This window comes from Ursus arctos, unplaced genomic scaffold, assembly GCF_023065955.2.
Source record: "Ursus arctos isolate Adak ecotype North America unplaced genomic scaffold, UrsArc2.0 scaffold_9, whole genome shotgun sequence".
Lineage (NCBI taxonomy): Eukaryota > Metazoa > Chordata > Mammalia > Carnivora > Ursidae > Ursus > Ursus arctos.
The window spans coordinates 59,975,500-59,997,174 of NW_026623111.1; the positions used below are offsets into that span (position 1 = coordinate 59,975,500).

The 21,675-nt window shown below is 34.6% G+C and overlaps 1 protein-coding gene across 3 annotated transcripts in view; it reads right to left on the bottom strand.

Moving 5' to 3' along the window:
• Positions 1–21,675, bottom strand: part of CNOT6L (CCR4-NOT transcription complex subunit 6 like) — a 106,119-nt gene that overhangs the window by 55,599 nt on the left and 28,845 nt on the right. For all 3 annotated transcript variants that reach the window (XM_044388143.3, XM_026509906.4, XM_026509905.4), the window contains exons 2-4: positions 11,569–11,690; positions 8,553–8,739; positions 7,009–7,094 (exon numbers count right to left, since the gene is read on the bottom strand). In XM_044388143.3, the coding sequence (XP_044244078.1) occupies positions 7,009–7,094; positions 8,553–8,739; positions 11,569–11,680 (385 nt within the window). In that variant the 5' untranslated portion in view covers positions 11,681–11,690. The remainder of the gene's footprint in view (positions 1–7,008; positions 7,095–8,552; positions 8,740–11,568; positions 11,691–21,675) is intronic.

Genomic DNA, 21,675 nt, shown 5'->3' on the forward strand with positions numbered 1-21,675 from the left:
TCTTAATATAAAGCCATAATAATGATTATGATAATGTAGCAATTAGTGCAAGGTTAGACAAATTGACCTCTGGATATATAAAACAGAGATCCAAAAACAGACCATGACATAGCTGAGAGAGAGATGACTCCACTGATGATCCATGGGAAAAGGGAAAACTATTCGCTAAATGATAGTGAGACAGTTGGTTATTCATAGGAAAAAAAAACAAGACTACATCACTCCCTAAATGAGACCCCTCATACCATCTAAAAAATTGGTTCCAAAATTGTATTTTGGAATTGTATTAGAATGCAATAGGTAAATGCAAAAGAATGAAACTGGACCATATACAAAATGAACTCAAGACCATATACAAAAATGAACTCAAAATGGTTTGATAACCTCAATAAGACCTGAAGCCATAAAATTCCTAAGAGAAAACACAGGCAGTCAAGTCTTGGACATTGGTCTTAATACCTTTGTAAATCTCTCTCCTCAGGCAAGGTAAACAAAATAAGTAAAATAAATAACTGGGACTACATCAAACTAAAAAGCTTTTGCACAGTGAAGGAAACCATCAACAGAACAAAAAAGCAACTTAATGAACGGGAGAAGATATGTGCAAATGCCCTACCTATTTAGTGTTAATATCCAAAATATACAAGAAACTCATATATATCAACACCAAAGAAAATCTGATTAAAAATGGGCAGAGGACCTGAATATTTTTCCAAAGAAGACATACAGAGGGCCAACAGACACATGAAGAGATGCTCAACATCACTAATCATTAAAGAAATGCAAATCAAAACCACAATGAGATTTTACTTCACACCAGAATGGCTAGTTTGAAAAGACAATAACCGGTGTTAGTGAACATATGGAGCAAAGGGAACCCTGTTGGTGGGAATGTAAATTGGTACATCTACTATGGAAAACAGTATGGAGGTTCCTCAAAAAGTTAAAAATAGAAATCCAATACAATCCAGTAATTCCACTTCTGTGTATTTACCAGAAGAAAATGAAAACATTAACTCAAAAAGATATATGCAGTCCTATGTTTACTGCAACATTATTTACAATAGCCAAGATACGGAAGCAACCCAAGTGTCCATCCACAGATAAATGGATAAAGAAGATATAGTATGTACATATATATTTGTGTGTATGTATATATGTATACGTGTACATATATGTGTATATATGTATACATACACACATAGACAATGGAATATTACATATATACATACACACATATACATACACACACAATGGAACATTACTAAGCCATAGAAATGAGATCTTGCCATTTCTGACAACATGGACAGGCCCACGGAGTATTATGCTAAGTGAAATAAGAGAAAGACAAATACCATATGATTTCACTTACACTGCAGAATCTAAAAAACAAAAACAAATCAATAAACAGAAAGCAGAATCAGACCTATAAATACAGAGAACAAAGTGATGGTTGCCAGATAACTGCCAATAGACAAAATGGGTGAAGGCTCCCAGTTATGCAATGAAATTAAGTTAGAAGAATAAAAAGTACATCATAAGAAATACAGTCAGTGGTATTTAAATTGTGTTACATGGTAACAGATGGTAACTACACTTGTGGTGAGCACAATATAACTTTCAGAGTTGTTGAATCACTATGTTGTACACCTGAAACTAATGTAACACTATGTATCAAGTATACTCAAAAAAAAAAAAAAAAAAAACCCAATGGACATTAAAAAAGGTATATGCATCCCCGTTTACTGCAGTATTTACAACAGCTAAGATATGTAAACAACCCAAGTAAACAATGATAGATGAATGGATAAAGATGTGGTATATATAGATACACAATGAAATACTCGGCTATAAAAAAGAATGAAATCTTGCCATTTACAAAAATGTGGATGGGCCTAGAGGGAATTATGCTAAGTGAACTAAATCAGAGAGAGAAAAACAAATACCATATAATTTCACTTAGATGTGAAATCTAAAAAACAAAAGAAGGGCACCTGGCTGGCTCAGTCCATAGAGTATATGACTCTTGATCTCAGAGTTATGAGTTCAAAGTCCCATCATGGCCTTAGAGCTTACTCAATAAACACAAAGGGGTGGCTGAGTTGCTCAATCAGTTAAGCAGCCAACTCTTGGTCTCAGCTCAGGTCATAATCTCAGGGTCATTAGATCCAGCCCTACATAGGGCTCCTCACTCAGCAGGTAGTCTACTTCTCTCCCTCTACTCCTCCTTCCACTCACACTCGTGCACTCTCTCTCAAATAAATAAATCTTTAAACACACACACACACACACACCCCAAAAACCAAAACCAAAACAGTCTCTTACAGAGAACAAACCGGTGGTTGCCAACAGGGAGGGGGATGGAAAGTGGGGGGAAGTGGGTGAAATAGGTGAAGGAGATTAAGTAGTACAAATTTCCAATCATAAAATGAATAAACCATGGGGATAAGTACAGCATAGGGAATATAGTCAATAATATTGCAATAATGTTGTATGGTAACAGGTAGTAACTAAACTTAATGTGGTGAGCATTTTGTGGTGTGTGTGTGTGTGTGTGTGTGTGTGTATACATGTAACTGTCAAACCACTATGTTGTACACCTGAAACTAATACATCAACTATACCTCAATTTAAAAAAAATTTTAAACTTCAAATGAATGACAGAATTTACTATGAAGAGCAAAACCTTACAAAACTTTTAGGAAATAATACAGAAAGACATTTTTCTGACCTGGGGTAGGGTAGGATTTCTTTCACTAGTTATGACTTCATAAAAGAAAAGATCTTTAAATTCAACTACAATAAAAACAAATCTACTTATTAAAAGATACCTGAGAGAACAGAAAGAAAAGCCAGAGTAGAAGACATTTATAATACAAAAGAGACCAAACTTAAGAATACCTATAATCAGGAAGAAATAAATACTTCAAGTGAAAATGAGCAATAGACATCAATTGCAACTTCAAACAAGAAACATGGCCAATAAATATATGAAAAGGTGCTCAATCTTACTAGCAATTAGGAAAACACAAATTAAGAGAACTAGAAACTCACACTCAGTAACAGACAAAACTTTAAAAAGCTGACAATACTATGTGTTGGGAGGAAGACAGAAAAATGGAAACTATATTACTTTTGGGAGTGTATTTTAGTACAGCTACTTTGTAAAACATTATGGCATTACCTAATAAAGCTAAGGAAGTACAAGCAGATCTCTACGACCCAACTATTCCACTCCTAGGAACTCTATCAGGAGTTATGTATAAGAATGTTCATGGCTGCATTGCTTATAGTAGCCCCAAAAAAGGCAAATCATCTAAATATCTACTGTAGATTGAATAACTATAGCATATTCATATATCAGAGTACAACACAACAATTAAATTACAATTACATACATGCATGAACATGGCTGAATCATAAAAACATAAAGCTGAAAAAAGCAAGTCACAGAAAAATATATTCAGTAGGATTTCATTTATTTATATAAAGGTTAAAACACTGGTAATAGTTACATATATAACCCCAACATCTGGCAGTTAGTAGGTGTTCATCAATATCTGTTGTTCGATTGAAAGAAAAGTAAAGGAATAACTAACGTAAAATCCAGGACAGTAGTAACCTCTGGGAGAAGGGATGAAGATGTAATCATGAAAAGGCACACAGGAAAATTTTAAGGTACAGGGGACCTACACCAACGAGGTGTGATTATGCCTATTTCCCAATAATCTCACCAACAGTTACTTTATCAGATTTTTGGAATTCTTCCAATCTAACAGGTAGAAGTTGAGTATAGTTCCAATTTGCATTGTTATTATTTTGCATAAACTGATGAACTTCCTATGTTTTAAAGCCTGTGTATATCCTCTTATATGAGCTATTAATATGCTCTCTTCTAGATTGTTCTCTTGCCAATTTCTAGAAGCTCATTATATAACACAGAAATAAGTACTTTGCCTTCTATATGAATGACAGATTTTCGAAGTGCATTTCTTAAAAAAGGTACTGCAAATATATAATGGGTATCCAGTTATTCATCTTATTTTCTTTAAAATGTAGGTTATTCTTTTTGATTTCATGAATACAAAAACATGTTATTCTTTTATATTTCATGAATAAAAAATTTCTCAAGTAAAAGAAGCTTCTATTGGCATGGTCCATTTTATTTTAAGGGAGATAAGTAATTCTTGGAAGAAAGCTAGAAATCTTCACAATTGCTGAAGTTCTATAAATAGTTTACAACCTGGGATTTCAATGTTTAATGTGTGAGGACAACTCTTTGGCCCATATGTTAGAGAAAAGTACTGCCTTACACCTTAAGACATGAGTTCTAAATTATTTAATATAACTATAGATGGGGCGCCTGGGTGGCACAGCGGTTAAGCGTCTGCCTTCGGCTCAGGGCGTGATCCCGGCGTTATGGGATCGAGCCCCACATCAGGCTCCTCTGCTGGGAGCCTGCTTCTTCCTCTCCCACTCCCCCTGCTTGTGTTCCCTCTCTCGCTGGCCGTCTCTATCTCTGTCGAATAAATAAATAAAATCTTAAAAATAAAATAAAATAAAATAAAATAAAATAAAATAAAATAAAATAAAATAACTATAGAAGAACTGCCTTTATTTATTTCTTCTATAAAATTGCTACACTCTGGATTTTTCTTTTGAGTGACTTAAGAGAACATTTCCTAATTACTTGACTGGCCATGTCTTATCTCTTAAATTGGCCTTCTTATCCTAACTCCTCAAATACCGTACATAGCCTTCACATACACTCCTCGAATGTCAAAACAATTTCTAGAAATTAGCTTGTTGGGCCAGGATGATCAAACTTATTATCAATATTTCCCTATCTGTGCTTCAGAGGAAGACAAGGAAATAGGAAAAAGGTGCTCCTTTTTTCAGTTTCAAGACAAAATGGCATCTCAGAGGCTGTGCATTCTCACTGTTTCTTTTAAGTATATCACAGTGCCATTTTAAATGCTCCACTCCACTTCCTCCCCTTTTCTAGACACAAAGTACCACTACTATGTGACTACTAAAACAGATTAGGAAATTATCTCAATTTTTACCTTCCTAAGAACATAAAGCTACCATTCATTGGGGACATTTTACTTGTTCAGTTGCTTCATAAAAGCAATCCTGTTTTTACCACCTCAAATTTTTGAAAAATGGCAGAAAGGGCCCTGAGTTTCTTTCATTTCTGAAAGGTCCTTGGCTTTTTTATATCAGATCACCTGAATGGAAAGTAGCACGCCAGAAAAACTAATTCTCAAAGAAGAGAAAAGGACTGCATATAGGTATTTATCATAGAACAAACTGTAGTTTAATGAAGAGAATTTATTTACAGGCATGAACAAAGCTAAGTAACAGTTCACAAGGCAGAGCACCAGCCTAATCTGAAAGACTAGAGGTCTAAGAAGATATTTTAACAAATGTGAATCAGTAAATAAAAAGACACTAGGATCGAAGACCAGGCAAAAACAGCAGTTTGGAAGATCGAGATTTTAACCAGTAAAACAGATATTCAGAATGATTCATTCAGTTGATGCTTAGTATAAATTTTATGGGAACGTATCTTTATATAAAATAACATAGAATAGAGTTATGAAACAGTAGGATACATAATATTTGCTTTTTCAGGAACATTACATGGTACAGAGGGTAAATCATGGAGTTCAACAACAAATTATTCATTTGTCACCGATGTGCTCTCCATCAATATTAGCAGGAGGAAAACAGCTCTTCTAATTGGTGTTAAAAGAAAAAAATGTTATTCTTAGAGACAAAAAAAATATTACAATCAGTATGAAAATGTCAATTTCATACTTCATGAATCTAAGATTATAAAAAATGACAAACATTCCATAATATTATTTAATAGAAAAGAACAGACCTGTTCCCACTCCAACTCGAGATGGATGGTTATTTCAACTATTTTTATAAGAATAAGATTTAGCATACATAGATTAAGGTGAAATGTCCCAACAAGTTGCCTTGGGTTCAACCTCAAGAAAAATTTTAGATGTAAGTATCCCCTGGTCCACTTCAAATATAATTTAAAAATATCAAAAAAGTCCTACAGAAAAACTAAAAACACAAGACAGACCATTCATGTAATTATGTAATATACAAAGGGTTAACTGTACAGAGTCTAATCAACCATAATGTCAGGATTCTTTCCATTCATATTCAAGCCTCATTCTTAATAGTCCATTATATGACATAAGCAAATGCAAACAGAACATGTTCAGAGAGACTCAAATTGTCTTTGAAGAAGGAAAATAACAAAAGTGTTTACTTTATAAGGCTTTGATTAATATTCAGTGAGCACAGAATAAAATGTTTAACCAATACAGTACATCTGTATTTAGTCCTCTGAATTCAAAATAAACCCTTCTTCCTATAAGAGAAAACTATAACAAGTTTATAGTTACATATACAGTATTTTTATGAATTGAGAATGACTTTCATCCCAAACTGATTGAAATGAGATTATCAAGGAACATATATTTTGGCTTGATACATTTTATTTAGAACAACTGTACTTATTAGGTATAGTTCATTTTTACTGTTATCATTTTTTCTCTCTTATACAATATGTCAATTCTATTTTATCTACTCTATCAAAACGTGACATGGATCATTCTGGCTAGGGTTTACTCTAGCCATTCTTTTGTCATAAGTCATTCTTTTAAAAGGGTGGGGGGGGGGACTACAGTGCTAATTTAAAATATCTCCTCTAAGATATGTCAGAATTTTACGGAAATTAAAAACATATAAAAAATAAAAATAAAAAAACTTCCCCATACAAGTTTGTTAAAATGATGGCAGCATGCTGAAATTCTGAAACTTAATTTGATAATGAAGAACCACTTTATTTCAAAAGAAAGCATATTTACATTCTCAAAATTATGCTAAACCTGACCTATATTGTAATGAAAATTGTCTTTAAAAGGCTTAAAACACTTCAATACTGACTGTCAATGCTGTCATCTCTTAAAAATCACTCACCTTTCAAACCTAGAGTTTGTAGCTGGAAGAGCCGACCAAGTTCATAAGGCAAAACCCGTAACAGATTGTTATTTAAAAGCAATTCCCTGTTAAAAAAACAAAAAACTGTTTAGCTTAATATATCAAATTTTATTAATATCTACAATTGTTTTCTTAACCTTCCCTAACATACCATGAGTGATATTTACATTCAAGGCATATTTCTATACTTTCAATCCAAAAATGTTGTGCAATATTGAAGTACCACAAAATATGCAACTGCGACAACTGTTAACAGTGTTTCTATAATTTACTCATTCTCTAACACAGATTATTGAAGTTGTAAGAATTGTATATCATTCTCAGGCTAAATCCATCCCCTTTTCTCTCTCACCCAAATGTCTAAGAGATACAAATCAGAGTGACAGGTATTCTTAGTATCCGAAAACAACCAATATCCTTGAATCCAGTCTAATTCATAGAAAAAAAGAGCCAGTCACCTTTATCAATTTTTATAACTGATTACAACTGTAGTCACATTAAGATACTATGATGAACAATCACTGACAGAACATAAACACTGAAAATAAAGCATAATACAGATAATAGGATAATATAGATAAGATCACACTTAACATTTTGAAATTTTGGCCAGACTACAGAAGAAATAAACAGCCCCTAATTAGATAGCTAAAAAGTACTTTAAAAAAAATGAAAGAAAAGAAAACCAACAAAAACACACAATAAGGAGATGGTGAGGAGCAAGATTCTAAAACAATATAAATATTTATTTTTAAATATATGACAGCAATTTTTAAAAATTACTTCTCAGCATATAAACATAGAAAAGCAATCCCTGTTGATACTGAGAACATTTATACAAGGTCTTAAGGGACCTACAAAATTTATTCCTATGAAGAAATTCTTAAAGAATCCTAAAGGACTAGAAATAAATCCATTTATTATCAAGTTTTAAAGGTTTCCTTAAAGAGTTGCGATATATAAGTATACTTTGCCTTATAGAACAGAGTTATGTTCCTAAAAGTTTACTACAAGAACAGAATATTTTCCCAATTATTTACAATTATCTTATCACACACCTGAGCCTCAAGTGAGACTTAGTATTTTAACCCAAACCCACCTCAAGTCTGTCAAAAAAAAATATAAGTGCTGTCTAGCTAGAAACCTTGAAGTTAAAGGAAATGTTCAATGGAAGCCAACTCAAGCACTGTGTTTAGACACTTTATATCATTTGATCTTTAAACACAAACTGAGGGCTTCAGAGGGGAGGGGGGTAGGGGATTGGAATAGGCCGGTGATGGGTATTAAGGAGGGCACATACTGCATGGTACACTGGGTGTTATATGCAAGTAATGAATCATGGAACATTGCATCAAGAACTGGGGATGTACTGTATGGTGACTAATATAACAAAATAAATATTATTAAAATAAATAAATAAATAAACACAAAGTCCTCCTATAAGAGGAGTAATATCCCATAATTTTCTTATTTGGCAAATTTAGAATTTTATATAGTGAGGCACATCTATAATATTTTCTTACCTGAGAGACACCATGTTTCCTAGTTCTGCTGGTAAACTTCTGAGTTTATTGGATGACAGATCCAGGTAAACCAGATTATGAAGCTTGGCAATATCAGGTGGAATGCGACTAAGGTAATTGTCATTTAGGTGCAGTGCTGTCAAGTGTGTCAATGACCAAAGTGATGTACTTAAGCTCCGCACTCTACCTGAAAGGCAAAATTCTGAAGCATTAAATTCAAGGCCTAAGACAAAGACTAAACTTCAAGAAGTAAAAAGTGGCAGAAGAGACTGCAATACACACAGATACTATATCTTTGACATTTAATTTTGTATTAATGCCATTTGACTGCTTCCAAACACCTGGCCCTTCTTTAATTTCATGCCACTTCTGCCTGACAACCATTATTTCTTATGAACCTTCCATGTATTAAATGAGATGTGGCATAATGAGGAGACCCTTGGAGTCAGGGTGATGATAAGGTCTCAGAAAAACATGGGGCTGACTTAAGCTTTTGTGATAGAACAGTCTTGAATTTTATTTTAAGGCAGAGTGCTAACAAAAGTATTTCTTACATACTCCACAAAAATTAGTAGTGCAAGATTTATCCATATTTTGGGCCTGGATTATACTACAAACCTTAATAGATAAGAGTAATAGATTTAGAACCAACTTTAGATTGTTCACTAGAAAACCATTTTACCCGTAAAGGAGATATCCTTCCCAGCTTTCTGATGGTACAATTACTTAACAACTCTGGTTTAAGACTTTGCATTAAATGCAACATACTCAAGAGAAATGGTCACACATTAAGCTTTACCAAGCAGTCAGCATCTAACAGCTCGATGGTGGAACGTATATTAGAAAAAGTCAGAAAACCTATTTTAGAGTCCTGACTTTTACCATTTACTAGCTATATAAACCTGGGCAAATCACCCAGCCACAGCTGCTCTAAAATATGATATTATCTTAAATAATTTATGGGAAGATCATTTTACAAACTTTACAAAAGTAAAACAATTTAATTTGATACTATTCAAACAACAGATTTTGATTAAAAGAGCCGTGGAAGGTAGAGAGGGCACAAAATCTCCAACAGTAAATGTTACTTTTCACATAGCTATCAAGCAGTAAACTCAAGCTTACATCTGTCCAGGGCTCCTTCTGTCATAGATTCCTTCAGGCTGTTTATAAGCAGGCTTTAAGAGCCAACTAGGATTTTGTATTTATAGGAAAGAAAGTTTTCAAGTGAAGAGAGGCTCTGGTCAAAGACACTTATTTCAGTTGTACCCAGGACTTAACCAAGTGGTTCTCAACCAGGGGCAATTTTATTCCCCAAGGGACTTTGGCAATCTGGAGACATTCCTGGTTGTCAAAACTAGAAGAGTGCTACTGGCATCTAGTGGGCAGAGGCCAGGAGTACTGCTAAACACTATGCTGTACAACTGAAACTAATGTATCATTGTGTGTCAACTATACTTCAATTTAAAAAATTATAATTTATGTAAATTATAGTCCTTAAGATCTCCACTAATATGTACTACAGCAACCTATCCCATGTGGGAGTTCTTCACAAGATGGTAATATCTCATGTTAATATTCGTATGTATTTAAACTTAATATATGCTTAAATATATTAATGTGTTAATATTAACTTATATTTAAACATATAAATGGCAAGCTATCAACATTAAGGACCCGAATTGCTGGATAACTATCTTCATTGTCAAAATTCCAGTATTCTGTCTACCATGAAATTAATGTCCATTAAATCTTTTAAAAAAAAGACAGAGAGTAGCACTACCGGCATCTAGTGGGTAAAGACCAGGAATGCTGCTACACAACCTACAGTGCACCCAACAGCCCCCAACCACAAAGAACTGTCTGGCCCTAAGTGTCAGCAGTGCCAAGTCCAGAAATCCTGGGTTAGCCCATTATGATCTCCTCATATTCATTCTGCTGATTACCAACCACCTATCCACCCAGTTACCTTTTAGCCAAATGTACAGGTAATTCTTGCTATTGACACTATAATACGGGTTTAATGCATCCAAATAAAGACTACTGGAGGAAAAATCCCATTCTACATATTATCTGTATTGTACCAATTCATAAAAGAAAGACAGTAATTATACTCTATTTTTAATACTTTTAACTTTATAATAATTTTAGATTTATAAAAACATTACCAAGATAATGGAGTTCCTATAAACACCTTATCCAGTTTCCCCTAATGTTAGCTTCTTAGATTACCATGGTACACTTGTCAAAACTAGGAAACTAATATTGGTACATTATTTCTTTTTATTGGTACATTACTAATTTACAGATTTTATTTGGATTTCACCAGTTTTTACACCTTTTTGTTTTAAGAGTCAATTCAAGATACCATTTTGCATTTAGTCATCATATCTCCTTAGTCCCCTCCAGTCTGTGACACAGTCTCAGTCTCTCCTTGTTTTTCATGACTTTGACAATTTCAAAAATTACTAATTAGGTGTTTTGTAGAATGTCCTTCAGTTTGGGTTTGCTGATTTTTTCTCACTAGTAGACTGGGGCTGTAAGTTTTTAGAAATCATATTGTATTTTAACAAATCCTAAACATGAAAGGTCATGTAACATACTTATTAGTTATTTGTTAGAATAAACCAGTAGCCTCTACGTTTCCTACTCTGCCAACACTAGGATGACATAGATGACAGAAGAATAGCAAAGATTTCAATTTGCAAAAATAATTACTCTGCAATAGCCAAAACAAAATCTATTATATCAAAGAACCTGGTTTACTCAGAAACTGAACTCCGAATGTCCTCAATTACAGATGCCAACCCTGGCCCAAGGTATTATCTCAAAAGAATGAACAGAGACAAAGATTTTTAGTCACGGGTAAATTAAACATGAGTACCTCTGCATTTTGTATTTTCTTAATTAGTTCATCTATTTTAAAATGTACAATAAGGAAATAAATATGACAATATTCAATTTGTGTTCATCATTGCTATTATATCCTAGATTAAATGCTTCAGATTCCACTCACCCGAGATTTCTAATTCTGCCCAGTGAGATTTTTTCCCATTGGCTACCTCCTCTGCTGACATGATGGTATAAATTCTGCGAGGATCTGGAGGATCATATTTTTCCTTTGGCATCCCTATTAGTCTGTTTAAACAAACAAAAAAGATGATCATCAATTACTACAGTCTTACAGAAAAAAGAAAAATGGTATGGTAAGTTTTCTTTTCCTCTCCCCTTGCCAGGCTACTAAGTCATTTTATACTACAAATTCTCACTAAAAGGAAAACACATCTGCAGTAGGTTAGGCTCTTGCAGGAACTCAGTAACATACGCTTAAGGGAAAATGCAAACAATGACACTGGATTTCACACTGAACTCTGTGGTTGCTTCCTGAACATCCATTCTATCCCAAACATCCATTCCCTTCTCCTTCTTTTAGCTGTCTTGCTTTCCTAAACAGACTGACCCTACAACAGTTTTCTGAATGGACTCTGACTAGTCTAAGAATATCAGAGTAATCCATCCTCCTTGCCTCAGTGATATTCAAGTATCTTACATCTAAGACAATCAGCACATGACATTCCTCTTGTCATGGAGATTAGTTCAGAAGTATCTAACAATCATGAGGCTTAAGATTCATTCTATGCTTACAGAAGGAGCAGGCTTCTCTCTCCTGCTAGTCATAAAAGAAGAATATAGTCCACATTGCTATTGGCAACCATCCAACAATTATAAGGGAAGCCAGCCATAGAAGTCAGAGTCTAGAAAATAGAGAAACAAAGAGCCCTCACCATATCATACCCGTAGGACTCTCAAACACTGGGCTTTTCGGATATACAAACCAATATACTTCGCTTATTGTTAGGTTGTGTTTTCTGTTACTTGCAGTCAAAAGCATCCTACATAATGAAAATTTTCTTAGTATGAGCCAGTCTTGGTTTAATCTATTGTTCTTAGGTAATATCATTCCTTTCCACTTTCAAAAGTGTCCAACTTGGGGAAGGGTGCACCTGGGTGTCTCCGTCAGTTACATGTCTAACTCTTGATCTCAGCTCAGGTCTTGATCTCAGGGTCCTAGGTTCAGCCCCATGTTGGGCTCCACACTGGGAGTGGAGTCTACTTAAAAATAGTTTAAAAAAAAAAAAGTGTCCAAATTTGAATGATGGAGTTACATGCCACCTTAATATTATATAGTCGTCTTCATGTAACTGCCAAAGTAATCACCAAATGATCATGAGTGATGACAACTAGATACAAAAATCCTCAAGTGTGTAATGTATGAAGCATACGACAAGTGGCCCTAAAGATTTTATTTATTTGTTAGAGAGAGAGAACAAGCAGGGGGAGCAGCAGGCAGAGGGAGAAGCAGGCTCCCCACTGAGCAAGGAGTCTGATGTGGGGCTCTATCTTAGGACCCTGGGATCATGACCTGAGCCAAAGGCAGACGCTTAACCAACTGAGCCACCCAGGCGTCCCACTTCTAGAAGTAAAATTTTTAGATGACAAGGTTTTCAGAATTTCTGCTGTGCACAAGGCACATGTAGCTCTATGAGTACTTCTGCATACTGATATAAGATTCCACAAAAAGACAAGATTAAGCAAAGCTAAATCAAACAGATCCAAACTCAATGACATGTTACAAATCCATTCCCTACACTGCAGATGGATAAAAAATAAAGACTGCAAAATATGTCAAACAAAACAAAAAAATTCTTTCATTAATTTTAGATCATTTTCATAAACCGTAAGAGCATAGGATTAGAGGTCAACTTAATGTGGCTTTTAATCATGGCTCCCACTGGACGGTATGTTCCTTAAGGGGACCATGAGTTATTTCTGTGTGGAGGCATATCCTTTTTATATTGCTATATAGTTCCTACCACATTGTACGCACTTAGTATGTATTTGTGGAACAAGTATATGCTTTATAATCCTAAAATCTGCCACCTTCCTTTCCTCCCACCTTTTCCATCTCACAGACAATTTTCAGTCAACGCCTTTCTAAGAATTAATCCCAGGAAATGGTAATTAAGCCACATGTTCAATTCCCCTAAATATTTTAAAAATCTAGACAGGCTAGTAATTGCTGTCTCTTCTTGCTGCTCTCCTCTAATTCTAATTTTGAAAACAGTTACTATAGAGAACTTTTTTTCCCATAAATTTCCACCTTCCTAAATCCACTACAATTTACAAAATCTGTTCCTACAAAACAAATCCATGAAATGTTTACCAGTATTTATATGTAAAACCAAAGTAACATTAATACTGTCATATTAGGGGTCAGAAATCTCTTTCAAATTTGATTAGGAAGCCAATGAAAATACAAGTCACCTAATTCAAAATGAATACAGATTTGGACTGTCTGATTAAAGTTAGAACATCTAACACTTGGGTCAACTAACGAGCCAATTTAGTAGAGTCTATAGTTATGGTGATCATTACTATCTCAAACACCAGGTTTCCAAATATGCTACTAAAGACTTAGCCAAAGACTTAAAGACAAATTGGGGAAATTGGTAATACTGAAGCCTCCTGTTCAGCTTTATTTTCCCTCTCAGTTCCTTAGCATCAACTTTTCATGTTGGAGACATACCACAAAAACCTACTTCAAAATAATGTGAAATATAAAACAATAACTCAAATGTAATTTAACTTTCTAAACGTGACACTGATAGTATGGTTTCTAATAGTCTCATAGGTCATTCTAAGGCTTAAATACTGAATGATAAATACTTTTTATCCAAAAAATAGAAATGTTTTATTTTCGAAAGCCTAATGGCTAATTCTTTATCTTCTTTTTCAAATTGATGAAACAGGTAGGTTTCTGAATTGCTTTTTCCATGAGTTCTAATTTTTACAACATCTTACATCAGTTCCCAAAGGATCCTCCTGTTACATCAACCTAATTTATACTAGGGATCCTGATAATGTAACAGAGTACAGTAAAAGCCCCTTTGGCAACACAACCTGTTTAACTTTCCAGTCTTCAACCCCTTTCAACACTATAAAAAATATTCCACCTAGTTCCCCAAATGCTAACTACATAAGCTTCTTTAAATCTGCCATCTACATTTCACTCATTGAACCTACATGACCCTCCCAGATTCTAGTGCAAAATTTCTGAGAGTTACCATCAGTCCTGGACCAAGAACCTGATTATGTCGTACTTCTTAGTTCCTACATGAACTATCCTAAAAGTAAACTAGTTTTAATCTCCACCACTTAAGGCTGATTAATCACTACCACATAGTGAAGATTTTCATTAGTTTATTTCTCAGTTTTCTGTTTCACAGAAAAAATTTCATGTAAACTCATAATATACGAACTGTGTGGAAAATGTATTCCAATTTTTTTCAGTTATGAGCAATATTTTTTGAAGATTTATTTACTTTAGAAAGAGCGTGCAAGAGCAAGCAGGGCGAGGGGCAGAAGGAGAGAGAATCCTCAAGCAGACTCCTTTGTGAGCGCAGAACCCAATGTGGGGCTTGATCCCAGGATCCTGGGATCATGACCTGAGCTCAAATCAAGAGCTGGCCGCCCAACTGACTGAGCCACCAGGTGCCCCCAGTTACAAACAATATTATACACAGCACTGGAGCTACTTTGCCCTAGAAAAATGTAAAAAATTGGATTTTCCAAAACAGTAAATAAAATGCAAGATACTTTTATATCGTGTTGTTTCAGTGAATAGCATATTATAAAATATATATGAAATACACCCAAATATACTATTGCTAAGGAATCCCAAATCTCAGATTATGTATCTGCAGCTAATAAAATAACACAACTTAACTTCTCCCCCTCCAAAAAAAAAAAAAAAAAAAAAACCTAATCTGAACCAAATCAGAGCAAACTATTAAAGGCTAGAACTGGACTTCTGTTAATAGTGGTTATCTAGAGCAACTTATTAAAAAAAAAAAAACAGCCTGTATAGTACATAAAAAGATGTATGTTCTTACAGTATTAAACCAGAGCTTCCCTCTCACTATCCTGTCTAAATTTAAAGTCATCTTATCCAAGTCTATAGTTCACCACAATTACTATTTCACTTAGAATTCAGTCTAAGAGAAAAAGAATGCTACAACTACCGTAGACTGTTTCATACTGAATGAGACTTCTAATGACCCAACCCTAAAATACAAATCATTAGACACTTATTTATTTCCATACAAATATTAAGTGGTCATCTCAACTATAGTTTGCAAAGTAATCTTTGGCAGAAATGCTGCTGGCAAAGTTCCCAAAGTTGGAGGAATACAAAAAAAAATATTTTTACAGATTTTATTTATTTATTTGAGAGAGAGGGAGGGAAAGAGAGAGATATCATGACTGGGGGGGAGGGTAGAGGTAGAAGCACACTTTCCACTGAGCAGAGAGCCCGACATGGAACTCGACCTCAGGCCCCTGAGATCCTGACCTGAGCCAAAAGTAGATGCTTAACTGACTGAGCCACCCAGGCGCCCCTGGAGGAAGACAAAATTAAGCCCACATTAGATATTTCTGCTTACATTTTAGTGCAAGATGTTAATGATTTATTACATTTTATATACTCTCAGATAAATCTGTCTTATATTGGCATTTATTCCCAAAGGTTATGAAACACATTATTTGTTATTTAATGAATAACTACCTAACTAACATCCATCCTTCCTACCTGGTCTTAAGCATTAAGACTATTTTCCTTTCTGAGAAAATAAATCTAAGTCCACCTTTTTTAATGAAGCAAAATAACCCTTGAGCTTCAGCATTTCTGAAGTTTCTATTTCCTCATCAATATCTATTTTTAACTATACACAACTCTTAATCATTATAACTGTCACATAAAATTTATACCTTCCCTGAATGGGCTCACACCACCTGATACTAAAAAACAGTATCTAGCAAATCACACTACAGTAGGATCATATTGTTAAAAATATAGATTGAGGGGCGCCTGGGTGGCTTAGTCGTTAAGCATCTGCCTTCGGCTCAGGGTGTGATCCCGGCGGTATGGGATCGAGCCCTGCATCAGGCTCCTCCGCTGGGAGCCTGCTTCTTCCTCTCCTACTTCCCCCTGCTTGTGTTCCCTCTCTCTCTGGCTGTCTCTATCTCTGTGTCAAATAAATAAAATCTTAAAAAATATATATAGATTGATGACACTCAAGAGCTTAGAAGACACCCTGAGATAAATAATGATTTCATTAGCATTCCGTACTCTACTCCTATACCAAGGGCCTCTCTGGATGGCATTTGTCTGCAATGACGGATTCAACTAAAGTCCATAGATAATAATAATGCAAACATTCAAAAAGAACCCCATTTGAAGTTTTCCTGAGCATCTCCCACTCTAAACAAAACACTAAACACTAAACAAAGTAAAGCAAAACCCATGTTTTATGATGGTAAAGTCACGCATCACTATGAAAAAAATAACGTCGGATCTTTGGAATTTCATGTTTCTGACCAGTTTAACATTTATTCAACAAATATTTATTGCAGGTCTACTACCATCACGTATTATACCAAGCACTAGAACTTCTCAGGAAACAAGATAAACATCTTTGCCCTCATGTAGCTTACAACATTTTCATTGCACTACTTGAAAAATAAAGTTATAGAATATATATTTTACTTTCAAACAATGCTATAAAGAATTTGGCATTTCTTGCTACTACTTTTTCCCCCTTATCAGATAGTTGCATTGCTCCCTCTTTTCACTATGCTGGGAGAGTACAACTAAAGGAAAATAAAACATCCTTATCACAAAGGATGAGGGTAATGAAGCTGACCCTTGAACAATGTTGGGTTTGAACTGCTTAGCTCTATTTATAAGCAGACTTTTTTTTATAGTACCGTAAATACATTTTCTCTTCCTTACGATTTTCTAAATACCATTTTCTTTTCTCTAGCTTACTTTATTGTAAGAATACAGTACATAATATATATAACATGCAAATGTGTGTTAATCGACTATTTATGTTATCAGTAAGGCTTCCAGTCAACAGCAGGCTTTTACTGGTTAAGTTTTAGGGCAGTCTAAAGTTACACGTGAGTTTTTAAATATATGGGGGATTGGCATTCCTAACCTCCAGGTCATTTAAGGGTCAACTGAAACAGGTAATCTACAGAATGGTCAAGGACAGGTGGAGAGAGCACAGTTCCCAGGACAAGAATGCCAAGTTTTGTTTTGTTTTGTTTTTAATTTATTTGACAGAGAGAGAGACAGCCAGTGAGAGAGGGAACACAAGCAGGGGGAGTGGGAGAGGAAGAAGCAGGCTCCCAGCGGAGGAGCCTGATGTGGGGCTCGATCCCAGAACGCCGGGATCACGCCCTGAGCTGAAGGCAGACGCTTAACGACTGAGCCACCCAGGTGCCCCAAGAATGCCAAGTTTTAATACTGGGGATTGGACCAAAGATAACCAGGTTAAAACCTATCAGTACGTTTAATATAAGGTGATAGCAAATACTTCCTAACCCAGAGACACTATTTTTTCTATGATTCTTACTGAGAAACCAAATATTTAGATAACAGTAACAAGGATTCTTTTGGCCTTAAAAAATACTTGGACTTGGGGTGCCTGGCTGGCTCAATCAGAAGAGCATGCAACTCTTGATCTGGGGGTCATGAGTCAGAGCCCCATGTTGGGTGCAGAGATTACTAAAAATAAATTTAAAATAAATTAAAAAAAAATAAATATACCTGAACTCAATAGGTCTTCTTTCTAGTTGGTTTATTTTTAGGGATCTACTTCAAATCCCAAGCCAAACTACTCACCTACCCAAACAAAATGCATAAGCATACATTACAATAAAGCCCCTGGTTGAAAATGAGATGTCTTAATAGTTGCTATACTTCTACCTAAAGGTAAATCCAAACGTAATCCAAAGGTAATCTTATGGTAATCCACAATGATAACTAAAGGAAGCTTCTAACTCTATAAAGGGGTAAGGGCACAGTCTACTTGTCAGCTAAAGAAAGTACGACAAGGAGAAGGAAAAAAAAACCCAAAAGAATCAAAATATAACTCCTTTTCTGCATATGTGGAAATTTTCTCCCATATGTGGGATACCAGAAAACAACAGCAGCAACACTAAACAAATAAATACTAAAAGAAAAAATGGAGACCTGGGATTATAAATCTATCAATCACTTCCAAATTCCAAAATAATTAGACAAATTTCATTTTATTTCATCAGCAACCAATTTGGACAACCAAAGCTTACAACTCTATCATTCCAAATTAGGTCTTAGTCTCTGCCTAAGAGTCACTATGCTTTAATACCTCTTGTATTTACTTACTGCCTCCCACTTACCTGAACATTGAATACAATCTAATTATCCTGCAGAAAACGGGAGGTAAATAGACCAGATTAGATTTTTCACGTCAATTTTTCCAGAACTATGATTTCTTCCCCCTACCCCTTTTTATCTTTCCACTTTTTTGGTGTAGCTTTTGTTTTCTATTTCCTGATACACACACTTTCATTTCTTTCAATTCCTATCCACCCTTCATGGTTCAAGTCATCTGTCACCTCTTCTTCAGAATAGTTCCCCATTTAAAAATCAACAAGCTAATTCTAAAATTTATACAGAGGAATCTAAAATAACCAAAACACTTTTGAAAAAGAAATACAAACTTGGGTGGACCCACCACCTAATGTTAAGACTTACTATAAAGATCTAGTAATCCAGACAGTTTTGTATGGATAAAGGGATAGACACATATAGTTCAAAGGAAAAGAACTGAGAAACTAGAAATAGAACCACACCTATATAGCCAATAGATTTGCACAAATGTGCAAAGGTAATTCCACAGAGATTAGTTGTTCTAGCAGCATTTGTTGAAAAACCTGACATCCACGTGCAAAAATAAATAAGCATCAATTCATATAAACGAACTTACAAGGATCATAAATTTAAATGTAAAACCAAAAACCATAAAACTTGTAGAAGAGAACATAAAAGAAAAATCTTTATGACCTTGAATTAGGCAAATATTTCTTAGATAAAGCACAAAGTATGATCCATAAAAGAAAAATACTGATAAACTGAATTTCACGAAAATTTAAAACTTCTCCTCTTTGAAAGACGAATAAAAATATGTGCCCAGGACTGAGAATAAATATTTACAAAACACAAAGCTGAAAAAGCACTCCAGAATATATAAAGAACTCTCAAAGCAAAATCATAAGGAAAACAACCTAATAAAAAAACTGGCAAAAGATTTCAACAGGCACTTCACCAAAGAAGATACACAGATAAAAAATAAGCATACGGAAAAAATGCTTAACTGTAGGCATTTGGGAAATGCAACTTAAAACGACAATGCAATATCACTACATGCCTATTAGAATGAGTAAATTAAAAACTTACAATACCTAGGGCCAACAAGGATGCCTCACATACACACACCCATCCTTATATTCATTTATGTTTTTATAAATAATATTCATGCATACATACACACAGACATATTCATGCATACATACACACACACACACACACACACACACACACATCCCATCACATTTCGCTGGTGGAAAGCAAAACAGTACCGCCACTTTGGGAGAGAGTTTGGTTGTTTCTCACAAATTAAACATACTCTTATACAACCAGCAATTCCATCCCTAGGTATATAGCCAAGCAAAATAAAAACTTACATTCACAAAAAACCTGTACATAAACGTTTGCAGCAACGTTTATAAGCTGCCACACTTGGAAACAACTCAAATATCCTTCAAGTGACAATTAGATACTAACTATGGTACAGTCACACAATGAAATACTACTCAGTAATAAAAAGGACAGAACTAATGATAAAAACGATATGGATGAATGTCAAATGCATTATGCTAAATTAAAAATACCCCTACCATACTCAAAAGGCTATGTACACTGTACCTCACCACAATAAAGGCCATATGACAAACCAAGAGCAAATATACTCAATGGTGAAAGCTGAAAGTTTTTTCTTTATGATCAGGAGTAAGACAAGGAGGCTCACTCTTGCCACCTTTACTGAACATAGTACTGGAAGTCATAACCAAAGCAATTAGGCAACAAAAATAAAAGGTATCCAAACTGTAAACAAAGTAAAACTGTTTGCAGACAACATGACATTATATAAAGAAAACCCTGAAGACTCCACCAAAAAACTGTCAAACTAATAAATTCAGTGAAGTTGCAATATACAGAATATACAAAACTGTTTCATTTCTATACATTCATAAACTATCAGAAAGAGAAATTATGAAAACAATCCCATTTACAATTGCATTAAAGAACAAAATACATAGGAATAAATTTAACCAAGGAGATGAAAGATTAGTACAATGAACACTATAAAGACACTGATGAAAGAAACTGAAGATGACATAAAGAAATGAAAAGATAGTCCATGCTCATGGATTGGAAGAATTAATATTGTTAAAATGCCCATAATACCCAAAGTAATCTACAGATTCAATGTAATCCCTACCAAAATTCCAATGGCACTTTTTCAGAGAAATAAAACAAATTTGTACGGAACCACAAAGGACAGTGATAGCTAAAGCAATTTTGAGAAAGAAGAACAAAGCTGGAGACATCGTACTCCTTGATTGTGAACTATATTACAAAGCTACAATAATCAACACAGCATGGTACTGGCATAAAAAGACATGTAAATCAATGGAATGGAAGCGAGAGCCCAGAAATAAACCCACATACATGATCAATTAATTTAAAACAAAGGAGCTAAGAATATACAATGGGAATATGACAGCCTGTTCAACAAACTGTATTGGGAAAACTGAACAGCCACGTGCAAAAAAATGAAACTGGATCTGTATTTTACACTGTATACAAGAACAACTCAAAATGGATTAAGGACTTGAACGTAAGACTTGAAACCATAGAATTCCTGGAACCTCCTTGATACAGGTCTTAGCAACAATGTTTGGATTTGATACCCTAATCAAAGACAACAAAAAACAAACATGTGGGAGTACATCAAACTAGAAGCCTTCTGCTCAGTAAAGGAAACCCATCAACAAAATGAAAAGACAGCCTACAGAATGGGAGAAAATATCTGCAAATCATATATCTGATAAGGGGTTAATATCAAAAATATATAAAGAACCCATACAACTCAACTGAAAAAACAATCCA